The sequence below is a fragment of the Enhydra lutris genome, unplaced genomic scaffold, assembly GCF_002288905.1.
Source record: "Enhydra lutris kenyoni isolate GAN:26980312 unplaced genomic scaffold, ASM228890v2 scaffoldscaffold13, whole genome shotgun sequence".
In the NCBI taxonomy this organism is placed as follows: domain Eukaryota; kingdom Metazoa; phylum Chordata; class Mammalia; order Carnivora; family Mustelidae; genus Enhydra; species Enhydra lutris.
In genome coordinates, this window is record NW_019154097.1 from 52036570 (window position 1) to 52062276 (window position 25707).

Consider the following 25707-nt stretch of genomic DNA (forward strand, 5'->3'; position numbering starts at 1 on the left):
TCATATTTGAGAAGAATTTTCCACAGCTGCCTTTTTTCATCTTCCACACTGAACTGGTAGCAGGAGCTAATCTGAAAAAGCCTTTGAAGCTTCCAGAATAGTTAGCATTACAGTCTGTGATGCTCTGTCCTCCGACGGAACACTAGAGATTTGCCTTCAGATCATTCTATTCTTATTTGAGACCCAGTTCTAAAATGTTTAGTTGTCTGGTTTTCAACTGTTTAACAGATCGATGGGGAGGAGGAGGAAGTGCGTCAGGTAAGCATAGAAACAGCAGCAAAAAGGGGTCATCTGAAAGCAGGGAAGAAACCATCCAGTCAAACAGGAAGACTCCAAGGGGGCAGTGGCCTAGGGACATTCGGGGTAGGGACAGACTGCCCAAACACGTTTTAGACTCCAGTGGCTTTCCTGCTTACAGCTCAGAGTCGTGGATGTACCAGAGGACCATAACTCTGCATAATCAGGAAAAGATTGAATTCTGTTTTGTCCTGTAAGATTCCATCCCAGGTGGTTAAAAAAATGCAAAGTCCTAATATCTGTAAAGCTGTCCAGGAAATCCAGAACCACGTATATCCCAAGATCAGAGATTCCATGAGGTCCTCACACTTGTCGGGACCCATCTTTCTGAGTATATGCTAATTCTTACAAGTTTGATTTTTTACTATTCAGAGTTTTTTCAGAGTTTTTCAAATTCTAAAACTGAGTTGTTTTTAGACAAAGTCAGTGAAGTAAATCCACAAACCTAACCAAAGTAGAAGCATCAGTGAAAGATCCACCCCAGAATACACCTGTACTTACGTGCTTATGCCCTGTTGGTAGTGCTTTGCCTTCTGATTCGTGAATATGGACGTTAATCCAGTTATTCTACACCTGTTTTTAAAGCTAGGGAGGATAACGGCAGTAAGAGCAGTTTGAACCCAAGGTGTAGGGGGCAGGCAGTGTGCTTAGTCCAGGAGTGAGAAGAATTTTCATTGGAACCAAGGCGAGCAATCTGAGTCAGCCACACTCCTTTGTAGGGTACACCATTAGAATCAACTGTGCGAGTTGTTTTATTTTCTTCTTCATCTCAATCCCTGCTCCTACCTCCATGCCTTAGACACCCACTTTCAGCATTTTGTATGTGTCCCCAAATGTGTGTATGCCTTGAGAAAATAGAGTGTGAGCGTGTATGATTCTCATTCACATGAATGGTGTGTGCTGTAGGTCTGTTTCTTCTCTTTTTTATTTTATTTTATTTTATTTATTTATTTGACAGGGATCACAAGTAGGCAGAGAGGCAGGCAGGGGGGAGGGGGGAGCAGGCTCCCTGCTGAGCAGAGAGCCTGATCCCAGGACCCTGAGATCATGACCTGAGCCGAAGGCAGAGGCTTAACCCACTGAGCCACCCAGGTGCCCGGTCTGTTTCTTTTTTCATTGCATTTTGAAATATATTTTACAGGGGAGCCTGGGTGGCTTAGTCAGTTAAGTGTCTGACTTCAGCTCAGGTCATGAACCCAGGGTCCTGGGATCAAGTCCCACATCAGGCCCCCTGCTTGGCAGGGAGACTGCTGCTCCCCCTGCCAGCGCTCTCTCGTTCTGTCACATAAAATATATATATTAATATTTATATCTTAATTATATATACAATTTTGTGTGTGTGAGTGTGTACTTTTTTTTAAGCCCAGCTTAAAAAATTCCCCCAGCCTGTTGCCAGACCAGGCATACACAGGAATGCCACAGTGGCCTTCACCTCTGCTTCTCGGGCCTGAGTGGCAGGGCCTGGTTTCTCTACTTTGCTGCCTCACAGCACATTCTCAGACCTAGACTAAGATAAAAGCACATGTATGTACAAAAAAAAAATTTTTTTTCTGACTTCAGCAAGGAAGGAAAAAGTGGCAAAAGTGTATATGCTGTCTACTTGGGAACCCATATAAAGGGACACTGAGTAGGCTGTTGGGTGAGGGACATTAATTAGCATTTATTGCTTTTCCCTTGTGGGAAACCAAATCATTGAGGGAGCAGTAGACGTGACTCACAGAGGAAAGCCACCAAGGCAAGGCCTCACAGAGAGGCAGTGCTATAATCGGGCGGGACTTCTCCAAACACAGTCTGTAAGCCTGCTGTAACAGTACCCCAGGAGCTGGTCTGTGTGCAGATTCCTGGGCCCACCTGGGACCCCAGAGTCAGGATCTGCAACTTTCATTAGCAGCCTTGTTGAGTCTTGTGGACACAGAAAAGTGAGTGCCAGGGCCAGGGGTGTGTCTGCCACTACTGGTCCAGAAGCTGAATTTCCTCCTACTGACCCAAACCAGATCCACACGTTGAGGTTGAGAGAGAAACCAGAATGCTAGCTCAGTCACAGAACGATCACATAGACACTCAAATTGGCCTTCCGGCACATGCCATCTGTCCCCACATGCACATCTGAGAGGGAGCCCGTGGCCGGTTGTCACTGGTGCAGGATGGTAGCTGTGACAAGGCCAGAGATGCTCAAGCTGGCCAGTGCCCTTCCCTCGCCCTTGGGAGTGTGGTCAGACTGGCACATTCCTGATTTCCCCTTTTTCTAGCCTCAGGTAACATCTTCCCATTCCTCAGATTAGTGGGAGCTGCGGCTGAGGCTGGAGTGCTCTTTTTTGGTCACACATCCTGTGTGTCCTGTGTGATTCGCAGCGTTGCTCCTTGAGCCCTCCTGCCACTTACCTGTCTTCCCCAGAAAAGCTGCAGCATTTCTCATGTTAATACTGAGAGCAAGGGTAACTTCTCCCTGGGGTCTGGGCGGTGAAGGCCTTTACTTTTGTTGTCTGCTTACCCTCAACATACCTGCCTAGTCCGCCAATGACGTGAAAATAGAGATGTGGTCTGGAAGCATACCGTGGGGATAGCGTCTTTAGGTTTTGCCTGAAATCTGGAGCCGCTCCCAGGGCTTGGTGACCGGGGAGTCTGAGCAGTGAAGAGCTAGCAGGCTTTGCTGGCTGTTGCTGCTAGGCCAAGTTTCCCACAAGCTCCAGGAAGCTCAGGAGTAGTTCTTGCAGTGAGTAAAGATGAGATGTGCTTGGGCTTCTTTCTCCCCAAGTCCTAGCAGTGTTTACTTTCGAAGTTTGAAATGGTCTATTATTAGATTCACCACTTCCTAATACATGGCTTTGCTGTGAGCCCTCCTGAAAGCTGTTCTGCTGTGTTCCTCACTGAAAGCAGTAGCTCCGGGGTAAACCAGAGGTGGGGCCATTTTTAAATTCCACACAGTGTTTCCTGGGAGCTCCTATTGAGAAAGAGCCTCTCCTTAGGCGCCTAGGTGGCTCAGTCCGATAATTGTCCACCTCCACCTCAGGTCCTGATCCCAGAGCCCTGGGATCAAGTTCCACATCGGGCTCCCTGCTCAGCAGAGAGTCTGCTTCTCCACTCCCTCTGTCCCCCCACCCCCACTCATTCTCTCTCTTTCTCTCTCTCAAATTTAAAAAGAAACTTTTTAGTTCGTGGTACCTGGGTCACTCAGTTGAGCATGCCACTCTTGACTTTGGCTCAGATCATGATCTTGGGGTTCTGAAATTGAGCCCCATGTTGTTGGGCTCCCCACTGAGCAGGGAGTCTGCTTGAGATTCTCTCTCCTTCTCCCCCTGCTATCCCTGCCCTACACTCCCCCCAGCACACGGGACACTCTTTCTCAAAATAAGTCAGTCTTTTTTAAGTAACAGACTTTTGGGGGGCACCTGGGTGGCTCGGTCCTAAGTGTCTGCCTTCAGTTCAGGTCATGATCCCGGGGTCCTGGAATTGAGTTCCACATTGGTTTCCTTGCTCACCAGGGAGCCTGCTGCTCCCCCAGCTTGTGTGCTCGCTCGCTCTCTCACGTGTGCAAATGAAAATATCTTTTAAAATTTAAAAAAAAAAACTTTTTGGTTTATGAATGAATGAATGAATGAATGCTAAGTTAACGGCTTTCAAACTATTTTGAATGTGACCTGCTGTAAACCGTAAAACCACTGTATACGGAAACGTACTTGTATATAACCAGAACAGTAGTTTCACAGAACAGGTACCTGACATGTGGAGTGCACTCCAGTATCTTCTTTTCTGTTGTAGTTTGAAAAATAAATGAACAAATAAACGCTGGTCATAATCTACTAAAATGATTTCACGACCCACCAGTGTGTTGCAATTCAGAGTATAAACATCATAGCTCTAAGGGACTCTGGTTCCACAAACTCGTGCTGTTGTGTTGAGCATCTCCTGTGGGCATACCCCTTTGGACTGGCTTAGTCACGACCCCTGCCCTCTTGCCCTTTCAGCCCTCTCAGAGGCAGACAGGATGGCTCACAGCAGGAAGGTTCTCCATGAAAAAGGTATGGGCACATAGGGGTTCTTTGGGACTCACCTACTCAGGCCCTTGTGAGAGAATCCTCTTCAAGTCAACCTCTCTTTACTCTGGGCACATGCCACCAGTCCCTGTCGTCACCTCCCAGGTGATCTCCTTTTACTGGCCTTCCCACCTCACTCCAGTGGCCTAGAATGCTTTACCCCAGACATCACAAAACTCATTTCCTCAACTTCCTCAAATCTTTGTTTAAATACACCTTCTCAGGGAGGCCTTCGCCAACCACCCAGTTTATAATCGTGAACTATCTGTGTACCTCAACACCCCAGAATATTCTTCCTTCCTGTAATTTTCTCCTTAGCACATAAAATCCTATCTTATGTATATTTTACTTATTTAGCATAAATAAGTAAACTTTTGTTTAACTTTTTTTTTTTTTAACATAAGTAAACTGGCGTTACCCCCAGTAACTCCCATGAAGGCAGGGGTTATATTTATTCATTTTTCTTCCCCAGTGCCCAGAGCAATAGTCATAGTACCTAGTACTAACTCACCTATTTGTCTCCAAATTTCTATATAAATACCCACCTCCTGGCGTTGATTTTTTTTTTTTTTAAGATTTTATTTATTTATTTGACAAAGAAAGAGGACAAGCAGGGGGAGCAGCAGAGGGAGAGGGAGAAGCCCGCTCTCCGCTGAGCAGGGAGCTTGATGCAGGACTCGATCCCAGGACTCTGGGATCATGACCTGAGCCAAAAGCAGAGGCCTAACCGTCTGAGCCCCCCAGGCACCCCCTGGCATTGATCTTGTTCCTATTAAATGGGCATTCGTGAGAAACAGTGAAATTAGTATTTGAATAACTCTGTAAAGGGATTGGTATTTTTGTTACTCTGGTAAAGGTAAAATTAAACTTACTTTTACTCCAGAAAGTCTTTACATCCGAATTTATCTCAAAAGTCCTGATCCCCGAGCGCCTGGGTGGCTCAGTGAGTTAAAGCCTCTGCCTTTGGCTCAGGTCATGATCCCAGGGTCCTGAGATTGAGCCTTGCGATTGGTCTCTCTGCTCAGCGGGGAGCTTGCTTCCCCCTTTCTTTCCGCCTGCCTCTCTGCCTGCTTGTGATCTCTTGTCTGTTAAGTAAATAGTCTTTAAAAAAAAAAAAAAAAAAAAGGCCCTGATCCCCATAGCAGAGTGAAAAAGCAGACCCCTGTGATCATGATATCGCTGGTTTTCTCAGTCTGGATTTCTCAAGCATTGCCAGAGCTCTACTGGGCAGGTTGACTCTGGAAGTCTTGGTGCCTTTTTAGCTTTCTGTCCCTAGGGGGCAGCATTAGCCCAGAAACCAAATTCAAAGCCACCCGTTCCAATTTGTCACTTAATTCTAGTGAATCTAAAGGAAAGGAATGCTTGGCTTCTTCCTAATCTGCAGGAGTAAGGTTTAGAGATTTCTTTTTTCAAAATTAGCTTGTATCTAGAAATGGGAAAATACGCATCCAAGGCACACAGGTTTAAAAATTAGTATATGTATATATAACCTTCAAAAAATAAGAACAGTGAAATCTTTCCCAGAGAGAGGTTTTTTTCTTAAGTACTGCTGCCCAGAGGTGTTGCCTGGCCATGCCCAGATTTGAATTTCTGCAGTTAGAAATCAGAAGGTTGGGTGGCTCAGTTGTTGAGCATCTGCCTTCGGCTCGGGTCTTGATCCCTGGGTCCTGGGATTGAGCCTCACGTTGGGCTCCCTGCTCAGTGGGAAGCCTGCTTCCCTCTCCCACTCCCCCTGCTTGTGTTCCCTCTCTCGCTGTCTCTCTCAGTCAAATAAATCTTTAAAAAGAGAAAAAAATCAGAAAGTTCTTCTGCCTCAGAGGGATAATTTACTTTGAGAAAAAGAAATCCCTACAAGGAGAGCATGACTTCTTATGGAGATGTGATGTCATTAGATAATTACAGAACATCATTAAAAGAATTAATGCTCACATTGTGTTCTTTAAGAAAAATAGCCCCAGGCAGGCTTGGACTGTCTTGTTCTGGTAGGTGGAAGCCCTAGGAACCTATGGTCTGACCTCAGGTGCTAACTGACCTTCTTGAGCTCTGGGTAGTGGAGGGAGAGAGCCAGGCTGATGGATTTTTCAGTCCTGACTTTCTCACAGGCACGAGTTAATAGGCACTGCTGTTTGCAAAGCACCTCCCCAAAATGAGAGATCCGTTTCCACATACTGAAGTTATAGGTGAAAGGCAACAGAGAACATCAGAATTGAAGCAGATGGAGTGGCTTTCTCAGGCACCATCTGCAGGCATTTGACCATTAGTTTCTTGGTAATAACTGGTTTTTATAATTTTGTGCATTGGATTGGGGAAGGGAATTAGGGGAGAGTGAAGAAAGGAACCACTATAAGAAAGACACAGCCTGTGTCCTTAAGGCACAAGCTGTAATGACAACCTGAAAAGGTTTTGGTTGGGTTTTTTTGTTTTGTTTTGTTTTGTTTTGTGGTTTTTTTTTTTTTAATAATATTGATTTTGTGGGGTGGGGGGGCGTGCCTTGGTGGCTCAGTGGGTTAAAGCCTCTGCCTTTGGCTTTGGTCATGATCCCAGGGTCCTGGGATCGAGCCCAGCATCCGGCTCTCTGCTCAGCGGGGAGCCTGCTTCCCCCTCTCTCTCTGCCTACTTGCGATCTCTGTCTGTCAAATAAAATCTTTAATAATGATGATGATGATTTTTTTTTAATTTTATTAAATCCAGTTGATTTTTTTTTTTTAAGTAAGCTCTGTACCCAACGTGGGACTTGAACTCCTGACCCTGAGTTTGAGAGCCATATGCTATACCGACTGAGCCAACCAAGCCCCCCCGAAAGTGTCTTACATAGAACTTGATTTTCTCGTGAGCTCATCATTGTACTTGCGTGATTATAAATATAAAGACCTGATAAGGAGGAGATAATGTTTGGGGGGGAAGGGGTTCATTTTACTAAAAGATTTCAAATGCCTTTTTTACATATAAAATGCAGAAGTCCCAGGAGCAAGGGTGGGAGGTGTGTTTGTAACTCCAGCACGCAGAGGAATGTGCTTTGTGTTCACTAGCCTTTATCTCTGCGGTTTGTTATATATTCACTCCCTCATGTGGGTCAGACCTAGTGCATGACCCTGGAGATCCCAAGACACCTGAGACCTTGTGTGCTAGGCTCTAAGCACCTTGTGATCCAGAATTCTGCTGGTTTATTCACCAGTGCAGTGCCATGTGACACAAAATATAAAATTGATTAATTGAACCTTCCCGTTCCAAGTCAGTCTGTAGTGATCAGCAGAGTGTAGTCTTTGCCTGCAAGCAGGGCTTGGCTCCTTGGAGATGTGATGTAATCAGATAATTACAAGACAGAAGGGCTGTTACAGAGTGGGAGCCAAGTGCTCCAGGAGTCCAGGGGAAGAGTGCCAGCTCTCACCCAGGTCATTTGGGTCTCGCAGAGCCCCTAGTGTTTGAAATGAGAACTGATGGGTTGGTGTTGCCAGAAGAGAAAGGACATCTCAGAAGAGCATTGCCAGATTGAGGGTGTTAGGCGTGTGTCACTGACTGGAGGCCAACCATGCTGGCCCTGGACTCCAGCTGGGGATCGGCCATGAGGCCCCCAAGGGCTGCTTCTCTGAGCTCCTCTCCTGCTCTCCCGCACCCCCTGCTTCCAAGATGCCAGTTCCCCTTCAGGTTCACACTGGAACGCCACCCAGGCTCGAGGCTGTCTTTCACACCACTGTCAAAGGGCGGCCTCCCCGCCCCCACTCGTGCCTGGAGTGTTCGTTGTCTTCCTGCAGAGTGGACCTTTATCTACTTGTCCGTCAGAACGTAGACTGTGTGGAGTGAGACCTCATTTGTTCATTGATCATTCACTAGGAATAGAGTCCGGTCCAAGTGGCAGGCTCGCTCTCAGAAGGTGTTTGTTGAAGGGGGCAAGGAAGGGAAAGGGAAAGTATTACTATTCCTTTTAGCACAGAAGTGTCTCCCTCACCAGTCTCAGTGGGAATAAAACTTAACCCAGAGCAGTGGCGGGATGATGGTCTCCGGCACTGTCATTAGCAGGTCTCCGTACAGCACGGTCCTGGCCTCCTTTGGGGAAGTGAGTGGCAGGTGTGTACAAGTGAAGGCCCAGGGGCTGAGCGACAGAAGGACCGAGTAAGTGGTACTTGGTTCTGGTGCGGAACGCTCCCACTGAGCGCATTTGCACATCTAATGGGAATCTAAAAACACACTTCCTCCGGTGCCCCACCAGACCCGCAGCTGGCCTGGGGTAGTCGGAAAAGGAACTTCCTCATTTGTGTCCAGTCTAAGATTGCTGTGATTTGCAGGTTCCTATCATTATCATTAAGAAATGATATCCTCGGGCTTAATCCTGGCCCACCCTGCCTCTTGCTGGGCCATCCCCAGCTCTCCAGGAAGCGCGGGGAAGCAGGCGTCCTGCGCAGCTGCAGCTTCTGGTCCGCGCCCTCCGGACCCCGGCGCCTCTCCGCGGCTTTGCGTGCTTTCATCTGCTCTCACACAAGATGCCCATTGTAACCTCAGGGCTTGTCTCATAGCCTCGTGCCCTTGGGTTTTCCAGTAAACAATGACCTGTTCTTGCTAGCAAACACCATGCTGGCAAGCACTGAGAACACAGTGGAAAGAGCAAGTGGATTTGGAAGCAAGCAGGCGGAGTCCATAGCTTCATGGCCTTAAGCAAGTTAATTTGCCTCTCTGAGCCTTCCTTTTCTCATTTACTTTTTTAAAAAAGAATGGAGGTGTAACTCGGTCAGTTAAGTGTCGGCTCAGGTCACGATCTCAGGATTGTGAGATTGAGCCCCACATCAGGCTCCACGCTCTGCTTGGGATTCTGTTTCTCCCTCTCCCTCTGCCCCTCCTCCCTCAAAAAATACAAATAAATTTTAAATTTTAAAAAAGAATGGAAATAATGGTCCAGTACTTGCTTGTCAAGTTGATGTGAATGAGCTGTGTGTGTAAAGCACCGCAAAGTGGAAGACATACAGGTTTGGAACCTTGAGCCAGGGCTGGGGGTTAGCGGGAGGGATGTGTGAGGTCAAGACACATGTTAAAGACGCTTCCTGGGGTGCCAGGGTGGTGCCATTGGTTAAGCATCTGACTTTTGGTTTCGGCTCAGGTCGTGGTCTCGGTCATGAGATCAAGCCCCGTGGTGGGCTCTGCGCTCAGCACAGAGTCTGCTTAGGATTCTCCCCTCTCTCGCCCTCTCTCTCTAACCGCCCCCCAACCCCACCAATAGTTCATCTTCTCTCTTCTGTCTCTCAAATAAATAAATCTTTTTTTTTTTTTAAGATTTTATTTATTTATTTGAGAGAGCATCAGAGGGGGGAGGGCTGGAGGGAGCAGCAGACTCCCCACTGAGCAGGGAGCCCAATGTAGAACTCGATCCCAGGACTTGGGGACCATGACCTGAGCTGAAGGCAGTCGCTTTAACCAGGCAAGCCACCCAGGCACCCCTAAATCTTTTTTAAAAAGAGAAAGAAGTTGTTCTCTTCCTTAGCACCTGACTGGCTCAGTTGGTGGAGTGTGTGACTTTAGATCTCAGGGTTGTGGGTTTGATCCCCAGGTTGGGTGTAGAGATTACTTGAAATTTTGTGGAGGTGGATTGGGGTGGGCCAAATGGGTGATGGCCATTAAGAAGGGCACTTGTTATGATGAGCACTGGACATTGTATATAAGTGATGTGAATCACTCAGTTCTCCTGAAACCAATACTACACTGTATGTTAACTTGAATTTAAATAAAAACTTGGGCATAAAGTAAAATGTATTTTTTTAAAATGATGGACATAAAATGATGGACATACAGACAGCATTTCAGTGGGCAACTCATCTCGAGAGCCAAAACTGAAATTCTGTCTGCTTGTCAAAATAAAGTCCTTTTCTGAAGCCATGTTGGAAAAGTGGTTCTCTTATTCCTAACAAGAAAAGATAGGCCTGTTGCCATTTCCCCAGTCACAGGCCGGCCTTACTCCTGCCAGGCTCAGTGTTGGCACAGCTTGGTTCAGGAAGTAGGTCGTAGCCTTATTGGTGGAGGGCTCTGAGGAGCTCTGGCCAAGAATCAAATCCAGACCCCAGGGCTTGTTTCCCTAGAAGTTAATTACTTGGCCCAAGTTTTAGTGGGGAGATGGCTGTAAGATCCTACAATCTAGTCTCTACCACCGGGACCCATTCCCTGCCTGTGCAAACAGCGTGATCTTTTGAAAACGTAACTCAGATCATTGCATTTCCTACCCACGCCTTGGCTTTCCAGACTCTTCTTCCAGCCTCAGTGCCTGCAGCAGGAAGTAGCAGGAAGCAGGATTCACTGGCCATTCCAAGCCCTGCCCCTTGAGCTCCAGGCAGACCAACTTCCTCTGTGCTCCTGCAGTGACAGGTCCTCTCCTGCATCAGAGCCTTCACACACCCCCTTCCCCCGCTTATCTGGCAGACTTTGCAACACCCTTCAGGGCTCTGCTTCCATGTCACATCCTCAAAAAGGCTTTCTTGGGCTCCCAAGCTATTCCTCTAAAATGTTCCCATCACTGTTGTAGCCGTGTCCTGTTTGTTTCGTATTTTCTCTTCTTCATTAAAACATACACTTCAGGGGCTTGTTGCGGGGCAGGTGGAGGCGCTCAACTCAGTCAGTTGAGCATCTGGCTCTTGGTTTGGGCTCAGGGTGTGATGGAGTCATGGAGTCAAGCCCTGCAACGGGCTCCATGCTCAGCACAGAGTCTACCTGTCCCTCTCCCTCTGCTCCTCCCCCACCACCCACTTGCATGCTCTATCTCTCCCTCCCTCCGTCTCTCTCTTGCTGTCTCTCAAATAAATAAAATCTTTTTTTTTTTTTAAGATTTTATTTATCTGACAGAGACACAGCAAGAGAGGGAACAAGCAGTGGGGGTGGGAGAGGGGGAAGCAGGCTACCCGCCGAGCAGGGAGCCTGATAAGGGGCTCAATCCCAGGACCCCAGGATCATGACCCAAGGCGAAGGCAGACGCTTAACAACTGAGCCACCCAGGCGCCCCTTAATAAATAAAATCTTTAGGGGGAAAAAAAGTAATGGGGTGCATGCCTGGCTCAGTTGTTAGAGCACATGACTCTTGATCACAGGGTCATAAGTTTGAGCCCCACATTGGGCATAGAGCTTTCTTTTTAAAAAAGGAAAAAAGGTAGAAATTGAGTCTAACTTGCTTATAGCTATCCCCAGCATCTCCTACAGCATATGACAAGCGATAGGACAGTATCAGGAGTGAATAAGAGCGCCTGGGTGGCTCAGTCAGTTGAGCATCCAATTCTTAATTGGATGATCTCAGGATTGTGAGATCAAGCCCCGTATCATGCTGAGTGCGGAGTCTGCTTGGGATCCTTTCTCTCCCTCTCCTCCTCCCTCATTCGTGTGTGGGTGTGCTTGCTCACTCTTTCTCTCTCAAATAAATTAATAAAAAGAATAAGTAAGTTAGTCTAAAATTAAACTTATGTTCACACCTCTTCTTCCCACTGTCACTCAGATCTGCTGCTCCTGCATCACTTGATCCAAGTTCATGTTTCCAGCAGCCTAGCAGTGTCTTAAGTCGGAAGCCCAAAATCACTGCAGGCTTCTCTCACCCTCGTCTCTTCCATAGACTCTTCTAGTTGCTGCTCAGCCATCTTCCCACCTCTGGCCTAGCTTCTTCCATTCATCAAAGCTTTTGGAAAAACAAGCCCCCAGACCGATCGCTGGCCTGTCTAGGTCCCTTGCCGTGACTTTCCAGTATCTAGAGCAGGAGATGCACAATATTGTGATTGCTCACTGCATCAGAATTGTGTAGAGCAGAATACCCCCAGTGTGTGTCAGTTACTTATTTATAACCAACTAATTTATTTATAGCTTCTGTTGGAACATACATTGCAGAACTTACTTAGATACAGAAAGTTTAAGAGGGTGGGATGAAATTATACTTTAAAATAATTTTATTTAATGATGTGAAATTCTTTTGTGCTCATTAAAATATTAACATTGTGTTTCATTTCATTATTGGAATGTTTGGGGGGTCTGGTTCTGCATTTTAGATACTTGGCTCTGATGGCTCTTGGAGCTGGGGAAGGCACTTCCCAGAGAGATCTGAGTCCTGATGGGAGGAGTACTGTATGCGTTGCCTGGGTGTTCTCATCCCTCATGATTCTTGTCTTATTCAGTCCCAAGAAGCTGCCAACTCCTCCAAGAACTCCTGTGTGACTTAGCTCCTCCCCCTCTTCTTGGCTGTCTTTCTCACGTGTGCACAAGCCTGCATGTGTGCACACTTTTACACTGAAGCGCACTGTGTGCACCCTTACCCTGGAAAAAACAGAAGTTCTCGGATTTCCTCAGTTAAAGGAAGGAAAGGCCCCAATTCTGCTGAGTTTTAAGTTTGCCTGGTTCTACTGTTTCTCAGGGATCCCGGCATCAGTCTCATGGTCTTAAAATCAGTCTCTTGCTGGACTAAGTTGGTGTGCATTTGTCATCTTGACCTGGAGGTGGGGAAGAAACGGTGACCTTGACAATTGAGAGACAAGTGTGGTCTGAACACACATGGCCTTGTGGCTCCTGGAGTTTGCTAAGCATTTGTAAAGAGTCCGGTTCCTGGGCCTCATCTTCTGATTTAAGGGGTTTGGGGACTTAGAGCCCCACCATTCTTGGAGTGCCTGAGATGGCAGAGCTTGAGTTTCAGAGATTCTGTTTGAGTCAGCCGCAGCCTCATGCCCCATTTCTAGGTCAGCAACTTCTCTGCCCTAAAGAGTGGATCTAGAAGTTTCACTGGAGGAACCATTTAAAAATAAGTGAGAAGTTTCTACTGTGTTCCACTCCCTGGACAAGGCTGGAAGTCCAGCAGGGTAAGACGCAGGGTGCACAGAGAGCCAAGCCACTTCAGAGTAGGCCTGGAGGGGCGGTGAGCGAGGAGGACAGTCTGGTGAGTTGGACTCTTGGTCTCACCTTCTCTTAGGTTCCTTGCCAGCAGCAGGAAGCTAGCTGTGCAGAGGTGAGGTGATGACGGGGGCACTGCTCGCTGGTCTTTGAGGAAGCTGTTGAATGAAGAGCTCTCAGCTCTCTGACAGGGTCGTCTGAAACCAAGCTTAATCTGCTGCCTTGCCCAGAGAACAGTATTTAAGCAGCAGAAAGTGGGTGAAGGGAGGCTCTGGAGTGTTTTCTTTATATTAGAAAAGCTGAGATCTCAGTGAGCAGTCCGAACACCTTGATGCATCATGAAGACTAAAGGGCACCGTAAAACTTGACCAGGAATCTCTCTCTTGCCGTGAAGAACCCAGACCCACAGCAGTCCTTAGTGACCCCACCCCTGTGCTGATCAGGTCTGATGGCCGGGGTGCGCTTGCGCGGGGTGTTGGGAAGTTGCATGCAGAATGTACGCCGCCTTCCAAAATGGTCCTCAGGACCTTCTCATTAGCCTCACTTTGAAGAACGTAATTATCTTTGTGTTAGAAATGTGCAAGAACGTTTCTTCTGCCTAATGTTGTTAAAGCATTTGTTGAGTCTAGGAGCAAAGCCTCGCTGTGCTTGAGAGAATTACAATTCAGAGAAATACACACTGTGTTTATAAAAGAACGATGCGTTTTAAAGAAACAACACAGAAAGCTCCAAATGCTAAATTCACCCAGGTTGCTATTCTCCTGCCTTACGTTAATTGTGGGTTTCAATGTCTAGCTAGTTAGTCTCTTCAAAAGACATTTCCGTTTTATTCTCTGGGACCCTGGGCCCTTCAGTGAGAAACACCGTGGCTGAAAATCCACCCCTGGATTTGCCAGAGAATTGCTGTGATTTTGGAAGTGAACGGTGGCGTCCTCTTGCTCACAAGTGACTCCATTTGGCCAGGCCAGCTTTCTGTCACAACCGTGTCTCCCTTGGAAAATGGGTTCTTCGTTACGAAGAAGGTCCCATGAATTAATAACTGCATCACCAGGAATGCTAAAAAAATGCCACGCATTGTTGTCAAGCTGTCATTCCTGGTGGGGGTGGCTAGGCCAGTATTGTTCAAAAGGTTAGGATCCAGATACCAGCTCATCTATTCTCCAGCTGTTGTTTATCCTCCGGTTTCCCAGAATAGTCAGGCCCAAAGTCTCTTAAAAAACAGGTTTGGGGCTGCTTTACATTTTGGTGCGTAATAATGAAGCCTCTGTTCACTGGCGGGGAATGTAGGTAGGGACCAGAGAACATCGTAGCCCTTGGAAGCGGTGGTGTGTGATATCGAATTTCTGATGGGCTCATCTCTACCCCTACCTGCCTCATTCCACTGACTGAAGCCTGTTTAGTCACATCCATCAAAGGATTGTTCAGGTTCTTAGCTCCCCCAGCAGTCTGCTTCATTTGTCTATCTTTTTAAGTGTAATTTATTTTTTAATTAGATAGTGCACATATATAGTATAAGATTCAAAAGATGATAACAGCCTGCAGTAAGAAGTCTCCCCCCGCCTTCCGGCCACTCGGGACAGTCAGCACTACCAATTTCCTAGGTAACCTTCCAGGTTCACTTTATAGGGTCGCCGTATTCTCCCCCAGCACCACCACCACCTCCATCTTTGTTCTGTAGAAATGGTACCATCTATACTGTACATGCTGTTCTGTGCCTTGTTGAGTCATCTCGGTAGTATATGTTAGAGAAAGTTCAGTAATGAAGTGGCGAATACACCGATTGGAGTGTTTCTAGAATTGACATCAGGATATAATCTAGTACATCTTCGGGTGACCCCTAACCCGGCCATTCCCAAATGCGAAACACTGACCCCCTCAGGCTCACTACCAGACATCACCAATGGTGTCCCACAGATGGACAAGCCAGACCTTTTCCACTGTTGCCAGGCTCCATCTGTGTCTTGCGTTGCATGAACCGGAAACCGAGAAATCATCCTGACCCCTTCCTGAGTTCTCTCCAGTCAGTGAACTTTCCTTTCTGCCTTCACCCACTTTCTTGGTCTGGGACTTCTCAGGCTCTGTACTGGGTGACTTTCTCAGTTTCCTGAGTGTCTTTGGCATGTTCATTCTTTCCTCCCTCCAGGCTGTTGTCCACACACAGTGATCTCTTAAACCAGATACCTGCTAATGGTGTTTCCACGCTTGACACTTCTTGAGGCCTTCCTGGCAACCTTAAGACAAAGGCCAGACTGATGGTCACATCCAAATGGCCTGGTCCCTGCAGACTTCACCAGGCCTGTTTTTACTCTCCGCAGGAGAGTACAGGAACCAGACTTGCCCAGCTTTGTCTGCCAGAGTATTCTCTTTCTTTTCCTCCGTCTGGAATGCTGTTCTCCTTTCGCTGTCTTTGACTCATCTTTCAGAACTCAGACTCCACTTCCTCAAGCCTTCACCGTTCCCCTCCAGAGACTAGATCAGGTTCCCAGTTAAAGCTGACGACACCCAACTTTTCCTTCATTATACTTACTAAGGTTGTAATTTCCACTTATGGAAATTTAATTGGATTAAAGGTTCTTTAAATTCTTGTTGTGGATGTGAAATAGTTCCTGACACATATAAATTTTGTAAAGTAGGAAAGTTCTAGAATAAAAAGCAGTAATTTTTTTAAATTCATGGTTATAGGGGAGCCTGGATGGCAAAGTTGGTTAAGCGTCCGACTCTTGGTTTCAGCTCAGGTACTGATCTCAGGGTCATGAGATCAAGCCCTGTGTCAGGCTTGGCACGGAGTCTTCTTGAGTTTCCCTCTCCCTCTCCTTCTGCTCCTCCTGTTCACGCATTCACTCGCGTTCTCTCTCAAATAAATAAATTTTTTTTTTAATTAGGTTTATAGATGGGGTTAAGCTGTGGAGGTTGATATCAGTGTTTACAAGTAAGGGACGACTGAGGGGGGTATTTCTTGTAAGGACCCCTACTAATCCTAATCTAGACCATTCTTCAGTTCAACAGATGTAATCTGTGTCTGGCCAACATTGGAGCACTGGGCACAGGGATTACAGAAATTAAGGAGATCCAAATAGACCCTGCCCTCAAGCGCCTTACAGTAGTTCATTTTTAGAAACCCAAGATGGGGAGCTCCTGGGTAGCTTACTTGGGTAGGCATCTGCCTTCGGCTCGGGTCATGATCTCGGGGTCCTAGGATCGAGCCCCACATTGGACTCTGCTCAGTGGGGAGTCTGCTTCTCCCTCTCTCTCTCTAATGGATAAAATCTTTAAAAAAGAAAAACTCAGGGGGCACCTGGGTGGCTCAGTGGGTTAGGCTGCTGCCTTCGGCTCGGGTCATGATCTCGGGGTCCTGGGATCGAGCCCCGCATCGGGCTTTCTGCTCAGCAGGGAGCCTGCTTCCTCCTTTCTCTCTGCCTGCCTCTCTGCCTGCTTGTGGTCTCTCTCTGTCAAATAAATAAATAAAATCTTTAAAAAAAAAAAAAAGAAAGAAAGAAAGAAAAACTCAGGGCACCTGGGTGACTCAGGGTACCTGGGTCGCTCAGTGGGTTGGGCCTCTGCATTCGGCTCAGGTCATGATCTCTGGGTTCTGGGATCGAGTCCTGCATTGGGCTCTCTGCTCAGCGGGGAGCTTGCTTCCCCCTCTCTCTCTGTCTGCCTCTCTGCCTACTTGCGATCTCTGTCTGTCAAATAAATAAATAAAATTAAAAACAAAAAAAACTCAGGGTCACATAAGTCTGTCTTCCGTGTTTGGTGGGTATTTTTTTTGTTTTTGTTTTTGTTTTTGTTTTTGTTTTTCAGGTGGTTCCTGGCATTTTGAAGACCTTTTATCAATTGGGTGATAGGGAAACCCCCCCTTCTTTTTTTTTTTTTTTCTTTTTTTTTTTTTTTTTGGCTCTAAGGAGAAGGAAGTTTCCCCCATGCTTTCTTCTCATGATTTTTTTTTTTTAAAGATTTTATTTATTTATTTGACAGAGAGAGATCACAAGTAGGCAGAGAGGCAGGCAGAGAGACAGGAGGAAGCAGGCTCCCTGCTGAGCAGAGAGCCTGATGCGGGGCTCGATCCCAGGACCCTGAGATCATGACCTGAGCCAAAGGCAGTGGCTTAACCCACTGAGCCACCCAGGCGCCCCTCTTCTCATGATTCTTATCTTTTCTCTTGAGGGATGTCTTTAGAAATATCCCTGCTGGAAGGGGAGAATCATCTTCAGGAAAAACTCAAGCCACATGAGGGTGGTTTTGCATTTCCTGTTGTTGAACAGAAGCTTGTATGGTGTCTCCTCACCAGGACCTGTCTTTGTGTCTCTCCTCTATCCCCAGGAAACCTGTAGGAAGTGTCAGGGACTTTGGAAAGAACACAATGGCCTCACCTGTGAAGAGCTGGCTGAGAAAGATGACATCAAGTACCGAACCTCCATGTGAGTAACCTCAGGGGCTTGCTGCTGGTTCTCAGCTCCCCCGTTAGCCTGCCCTTTGGCCGGGGAGGGCAGTGAGTGTTGTGGGGAGGAAGCTCTCGGGCCACGAAGATCTAGAGTGACCTCAGGAAGCGACCGTAACCCCCTCTGTTTCCTTATCTCTTCAGCCTCATAGAGCCGGTCCTGGAGTCAGTGCCTGGTGCATGCAAGTTCAGTAAATGTTCATTCGTCTTCTCCTTCTGATCCGAACAAATAAGCAAATCACACACTTTAAATAGATTAGATTGCACTAATGTTCCTTATATCCATGTTTCCTATAGGATACTAGTGGCCTAAGACATTAAGCAAAATTATAGCCTCCAGAATGCAGAATAATGCCATCAGTAATAATAAGCACCATTACCGTTTAGCACTCCCTGTGTGGCTGAGCACTTCACAGATATTAACTCATTAAATACGTTGGCTTAAATAAGGCCATTTCTTTCTCCTATAATGGCCCAGCCTTGCCAGGCAGATCTTTCCCATGAGGTCGCTCAGAGACCAGGTTCCTTTATCACGTTGCTTCACCATTCCCGAAGGTGGTATTCTCATCTACATGATGGTGACTGGAGTGTAACCACATTTGTACTCCAGCCCACAGAAAAGGAGAAAGAACAAAGCTGCCAGCCAGGCATCTTTTAAGTTGTAAGCTCTGTGTGTGTGTGTGTGTGTGTGTGTGTGTGTGTGTGTGTGTGTCTTTTAAGTTGTAAGCAGTGTGTGTGTGTGTGTGTGTGTGTGTGTGTCTTTTAAGTTGTAAGCAGTGTGTGTGTGTGTGTGTGTGTGTGTGTGTGTGTGTGTGTGTCCATACATCCGTGCCTGTGACTTCTCCTATCAATCTAGACTAAGTCATGTGGCTACAACCTAGCTTCAAGGCAAACACCTTATGTAATCTCTAGCTGGGTGATTCTACGTCCAACTTAAATTCAAAGGGTGAGGAGTGGGTTTCATTACTAAGAGAATGACATGGGAAATGACTATTAGGAGCAGGGAATAGTCTTCCAGTGTCCAGCACAAGTATGTACTATGACCCTCATTTTACAAAAACGGTACAACAGGCAGAGCTAAAGAAACTTGCACGTGATCCTGCAGGTAGTAAGTGGCATAGCAGGGCTTGAAATCTGAGCAAATGGTTTCCCAGCTGTCCTTTACCACAGATTTGGTAGGCAGACTAATGACCCCACAAGGATGTCACTGCCCTCTGGAATCTGTGAGCCTGTTACCTTTTATGGCCAAAGGGACTTTCCAGATGTGATTAAGGTTATGGACCTTGAGGTGGGGAGATGATTCTGGATTATCCAGGTGAGCCCAGTCTCATCACATGACTCCTTAAAAGCAGAGAGCCTTTCTGTGGTCAGAGGTACAGTGATGGACAGATCCAGAAAGATGTGAGGACTCCACCTCCTGCTGCTGGCCTTCGAGATTGAGGAGGAAGGCCTTGAGCCAGGGAATGTGGCTCTTTCTAGAAGCAGGGAGCAATCTTCAGTTGGCAGCCAGTAAGAAAATGGGTATCCCAGTCCCACAGCTCCAAAGAATGAATTCTGCTGACAGCCCACAGGAATAGCGAATTGATTCTCTCCCAGAGTAGGTGACAGCCCAATGACACCTGGATTTTTGTCGGAGGACACCTGTGCTGGACTTCTGACCTACAGATGTGTAAAAAAATGCATTTGTTTAAAAAAAAAAATTATATTACATTAAGCTAATAAAGTTGTGGTCTGCTACAGCAGCAGTAGAAAGCTGACACAGATTTTGGGGCCAGAAGTGGGGTACTGCTGTAACAAATACCTAAAAATGTGGAAGTAGATTTGGAATTGGACAATGGGTAGAGGCTGGAACAGTTTTGAAAACCAGGGTAGAAAAAAGCCTAGATTGCCTTGAACTAGTAGAAATACAGATTATAGAAACCTCCCCCTTGAGGGCTCAGAAGCAAGGGAGGAGCATGATGGGCAAAGCCAGAATTGCCCTGGAGAATACCCGAACCCCCACAGAGCCGCAGATGAGGACTCAGAAGTGCGTGCAGAGCGTGTTCTCATGTCAGTGGCAGGAACCTCAGCTGGTTCATCTCAGTCGTGCAGAAAGCAGAAGGTGTAGATGATGGGTCTGGACGTGTAGCTGAGGAAACTTGCGGGCTGAGCATGGCGAGAGGAAAGTGTGAGCAGGAGAGATTGAGGGGCAGGAACAAGATTTGGTTATTCCTGAAACTCCCATCCTGCTCAGGTGACAGAAGACCCCAAAATTAAGACTTCAGCTGTCAGGAGTAGCATGCTCCTGGAGAGAAGACCAAGGGTGTGTTCCAAATGTCAGAGTCTTCAGTCCTATAAAGGCTCTTAGGAGGTCAAGGGGGAGCCCTTCCGATCCCTTCAGGCAGACAAGGGAGTCTTTTGGAGTCTCAGGCATCACCCCCTCAGCCATCTCTGCAGAAACCCGAAGCAGAGGTGGGCTCTTCTAAGAACTGGCTGTGGGTAGAGTGCCCATGTCAGCAGAAACACTGCAGCTTGGCCTGAAAGACACAAGAGTGTGGAAGGGAAGAAGTCCACCAGATGCCCAGAATTCTAGAGAAAGGAAGCAGTTTGACTAAAAACAACCCAGCTGCAAACACGCTACCTTTCTTGAGAAAAGGCAGGCTTGCTCAGTAGCGCCATGACCACGGGGTTCTCAGATCTGAAATATTAGGGAGTTTGCCCAGCTGGATTTCTAAATGGATTATAAGTGATGACTCCTTTTTCTCCTTCCATTGTTTCCCTTTGGAAAGGAAGTATGTCCCAGAATGGGTCATATCCAGTGTCTTCACCTGTACTCGATTTAGATGGTGAGATTTGGGATCCGGTCCTAGGTTGAGGTGACTGAGGGGTGCAGGCTGAATATTAATCTGGACGCCTGAGGGCAGACTGCGGTGGGCAGAATGTCCTAATCCCCAGAGCCTGTGAATGTCGTTACCTGACATGGAGAAGAGACCTTGTAGATGTGGTTAAGTATATGGAATAGGGACGCCTAGGTGGCTCAGTCGGTTAAGCATCTGTCTTCCACTCAGATCATGATCCCAGGGTCTTAGAATTGAGTCCCGCATTGGGCTCCCGCTTCTCCCTCTCCCACTTCCCCTGCTTGTGTTTCCTCTCTCGCTGTGTCTCTTCTATCAAATAAGTAAATAAAATTGTTTAAAAAAATAAAATGGGAATTTTATGTGCATTTTACCACAGTTTAAAAAATACATACACAGGGTGCCTGGGTGGCTCAGTGGTTTAAGCCTCTGCCTTTAGCTCGGGTCATGATCTCAGGGTCCTGGGATCGAGGCCCGCATCGGGCTCTCTGCTCAGCAGTGAGCCTGCTTCCTCCTCTCTCTGCCTGCCTCTCTGCCTACTTGTAATCTCTCTCTCTCTCTCTCTCTCTCTGTCAAATGAATAAATAAAATCTTTAAAAAAAAAAAAATACATACACACACTCACAAAGGAAAGCCTTCTAACATTTTGAATAGTATATAACATTTTGAATAGTATATTCAAAATGTAGGAAGTGTCAGGGACTCTGGAAAGAACACAATGGCCTCACCTGTGAAGGCCACAAAAAAGAAGACAGCCCCCAGACAGAAATTACCAACATACTTAAAAGTGGTGAGAACAAATACTCGTAGAGCTATAGGATATAGATTGGTTATGTAGGGGAAGGCAGTGAACCTTCCTGTTTGAACACAAGGTCAGGAGACACAGCTGCAGATCAGGCTTCTCTTCCTGTCCTGCCCAGGAACATATCCTGTAGGGCTGTTTGTTTCCTCCCTAGTTTAGAATCGAGTTCCTAAATCACTCTTCTCCCAAAAGAATCAACTGATTTCTCATCCCATTTTGCACTTTTATGTTACTGGATAGGTGGTCACCACAATTCATAAAAGCAGTCTTTTCTTGGTATGAGTCATTCTGGCCCTACCTAGTACTAGTCTCAAGAGTGCGGGAATGAGGACTTGGACGATACTCGCGTGCAGCCTTGAACAGCTCTGTGACCTTTAGAGCAATCTTGAGTGGTGCTCACTCTGTGTATTCCTCCATTCATCTCGGAGTGCCTTTTCTCACATCCCATATCCATCATTACTTTGGTGACTGACAGCTTGGTGGAACACAGCAACAAATAAATACACCCTCTTCCCAAGCCTTCAGGAAAGGACTGGTTCTTTTTTTTTTTTTTTTTAAAGTAGGCTCCATGTCCAGCCCCAGTGCAGGGCTCAAACTCATGACCATGAATTCAAGACCTAAGCCAAGAGCAAGAATTGGACACTTAACTGACTGAGCCACCCGGGCAGCCCAACCTTGGTTCTTTTCATGAACTTCTCTTCTATACTGTAGCCATAGCAGCTACCCAGGGAGAATGTCAGCCAGCCCCAGGCTCCCAAAGTATGACAGCCTCAAGCCCCACATCAGTCTTGGAGGTGCTCTGACACAGAAAGCTTATGCTATAGAAAATCGCAGTTGTGTCTTGGCCACAGGTTTTCATCTTGGACACTTTGGCATCAGAACCTTCTAAGTCTTAACAGGGAGCGTTGAAAAGTATCTTCACAGATTCTGAGTAACAGAAATCATGAACATGTGTGCTAGGTTAAGTTGACAATAACAAATTCACTTTATTTAAACTTTGTCTCCTTGATGTTTCCTGCTCAGCAAAACTTAGAACTCATTTGTTCTTGTAACTTGAACTGGGTTTAAATTCTTTTCAAGCTAGAGCCTTCCTGCCTTTTGGACCATTCAAAAATTAGACCTAAATGAATAGCAACCAATTTCCTAGTTCATTTTTCTATTTTTTTTTTTAAGATTTTGTTTATTTATTTGTCAGAGAGAGAGAGAGAGAGAGAACACAGGCAGACAGAGTGGTAGAGGGAGAAGCAGGCTCCCTGCGGAGCAAGGAGCCCGACGTGGGACTCGATCCCAGGACCCTGGGATCATGACCTGAGCCGAAGGCAGCCGCTTAACCAACTGAGCCACCCAGGCGTCCCTCATTTTTCTATTTTTAAGCACATGATCTAGCTTTTAAGGAGCAAACTACGACCATCTTCTAAATATCAGTAATTAAAAACACTTGTCTTGACCCTAGACTCCCCTGGCTTCCCTTACTTAGCAGAAACCTTGGGAGCCGTGGGAGGAAGAAGGCTGTTTTCTCACTGTAAGGACAGCCTGCAGGTCAGAACTCATCCCCAGACTGTTGAGTCTTTGCAGGGAAGCATTTCCCTGGCCACCACTCCAGCTTCCTGCTTGGAAAGAAGAGCAGTTCTCAGAGCACTGGGTTAAGTCCCACTTTCAGGGCTTCTCCACTGTTGGTGTCATTCCTGCCCTCCCTAGTCCCCATAGGCATGCTTTCTGACACCTTCGAGGAGCTCAACTTAGTAGAGGAAGACAGACACACAAACAGTTATAGGCCAGGGTAGCAAGTGTTGTCTTAGAGTTAGGAACAGGGCACTACAGAAGAAACTAATTCAGCAGTGCCAGCTCTTGGTAAAGAACCAAGATGTGTCATTTTGGCTCTCATCATCTGACCCTCCATATCAGTTAAAGTGCTTCTGGAAACAAGTAGCTTTCCTACAGGCTTCCCGTTGGCCAGGGCCTACAACTCCTCAAGGGCATGCCGACACCCTCGCTAAAAGGGGGCCTGGGAATGTGGGATTTTGACATGGAGGTGGGCACTTGCCAACAGGAAGAAGTTCTAAACTGGCTGTCGGATTGTCTCCCATCTGTGTCTCCCCATCCCACACTAAGTTTTTAAAATCCAGGGTTGGAGGGGGCCACCTGGGTGGCTTAGTCAGTTAAGAGTCCAGCTTTTGATTTCGGCTGAGGGTCATGAGATAAGCCCCATGTCTGGCTCCGCACTGGACGTGGAGCCTGCTCAGAATTCTCTCTCTCCCTCCCACCCCTTCCTCTTTCTCTCCCCCAACATTTTAAGAAAGAAATGTGTAAAATCCAAAATGTTTATATAACTAAGGTTTAGGCTTGGTGGCTCTTCGTCAGCCAGTTTGCATATATAAAACACATTATCAAGGAAGACGTTGATACAGGGACTCCTATAACAAACAGAATAGTAATTTTCTAAATGGTAGGTGTCAGGCACTGTGCCAGGGTACTTGCTGTCTTATCTGTAATAATCCTCAAAAGATGATGAAGAAAGTTGGGTTTTCCTAATTTAAAAATGAGGAAACTGAGTCTCCAAGCAGTTGAGTACTTCATCCAGGGCCATAGAGATAATGAACTGAATGGAGTTCTCAACTCCAAAGCACAGGTTCTTTTCACTCTTCAGATGTCACCAAAAGGTCTAGGCAGTCACCTGTGGGAAGATGTACTTAGTGCCTAGCGTGCTTTTCTCTCCTCGTCCTCTTACCTCCTGTCTCCATTCATGTGTTCTTTTCTCAGTGAAGAAAAAATGACTGCAGCCCGCATTAGAAAATGCCACAAGTGTGGGACTGGCCTCATCAAGTCCGAAGGCTGCAACCGCATGTCTTGCCGCTGTGGCGCCCAAATGTGCTACCTCTGTCGCGTATCTATCAACGGATATGACCATTTCTGCCAGCATCCTCGCTCACCGGGAGCCCCTTGCCAGGAGTGTTCGAGATGCTCTCTCTGGACCGACCCCACTGTAAGTGAATGCACGGCTGCTTGTTGCTTCGTAGGGGAAAATGTTGGTAAGGTAACATAATGAAAGGGATTCTCCATATACGTAACACATTGTGACTTTGGAAAATATAGGAATATGTCAGCAAATAGAAACGAGGATCAAGTGATTGGGTCTCCTGCGTGGCCCAGTGGTTGAGTGTCTGTTTTGGATTTTGGCTCAGGTCATGATCTCGAGATCCTGAGACTGAGCCCTGAATGGGGCTCCGTGCTTAGCAGGGAGTCTGCTCTGTTCTCTCTTTCTCTCCTCTCCCACTGCCCCTACCCCCCATTCAATCTCAAACTCTCTCTCTCTCTCTCTCAAATAAATAAAATCTAGAAAAAAACTATAACTAAGTGAGACTGTTCCAGAAATGCAGGGATGGTTCAGTATTAAGAGCTTCATTAACATAACTCACCATATGATAACTTAAAATGGTAAAAGACATAATAAAATCACATATCTATTCTTGATTTAAGGTTTAAAGAACAGTATTAGAAGTATTTTTTTTTTAAGATTTTATTTATTTATTTGATAGATCACAAGCAGGCAGGGAGGCAGGCGGAGAGAGGAGGAAGCAGGCTCTCCGCAGAGCAGAGAGCCCGATGTGGGGTTCAGTCCCGGGACCCCGGGATCATGACCTGAGCCAAAGGCAGAGGCTTTAACCCACTGAGCCACCCAGGCGCCTCTAGAAGGGTATTTTTTTAACCCCATACTTCAGAACAGTCCTTAGCATGTTTTTAATAGTGAAATACATAGAAGCATTACTAAAAAATCAGTATAAGACTATCACCACTATTTAGTTTTGGAACTGCTAGTCAATTCAGTTAGTTAAGAGAATAGAACATAATCGCCTGTGTTCATTGGGTACCCACTGTGTTTCAGACACCATTCTAAGCACTTTTATACATAATAATGGAAGAGAACTCTACCATTTTCAGCCTGAGAAAAGACAAAATAATCAACTGGAAAGCTATTAGAAGCAGTAGAAAGATGTCTAGATACAAAATAAATACACAGAATGTCATTCACTGTCATTCACGTTATATAACAATATAAATCATAAAATAGCCTAGAAATAGGGGCGCCTGGGTGGCTCAGTAGGTTAAAGCCTCTGCCTTCGGCTCAGGTCATGATCCCAGGGTCCTGGGTTCGAGCCCCGCATCAGGCTCTCTGCTCAGCAGGGAGCCTGCTTCCTCCTCTCTCTCTGCCTGCCTCTCTGCCTACTTGTGATCTCTGTCTGTCAAATTAAAAAAAAAAAAATTATTTATAAAATAGCCTAGAAATTGCTTTAACAAGAAAAATGAAGAACACCATTAAACTATGTTGAAGGACATCAAGAGACGTGAACATACAGAGAAATATGCTTTGTTTTGGGGTTTTTTTCTAAATTATGGTCTTTTTTTTTTTTTTTTCCAGATTTATTTGACAGAGAGAGTGAGAAGGGGAACACAAGCAGGGGGAGTTGAAGA

General features: G+C 46.4%; 1 protein-coding gene across 3 annotated transcripts in view; it reads left to right on the forward strand.

The window, feature by feature from the left end:
• LOC111145640 (ring finger protein 216) overlaps positions 1–25707 on the forward strand; it is a 143133-nt gene that overhangs the window by 102249 nt on the left and 15177 nt on the right. For all 3 annotated transcript variants that reach the window (XM_022500688.1, XM_022500687.1, XM_022500689.1), the window contains exons 14-15: positions 17484–17581; positions 23998–24220. In XM_022500688.1, coding sequence (XP_022356396.1) covers positions 17484–17581; positions 23998–24220 — 321 coding nt within the window. The remainder of the gene's footprint in view (positions 1–17483; positions 17582–23997; positions 24221–25707) is intronic.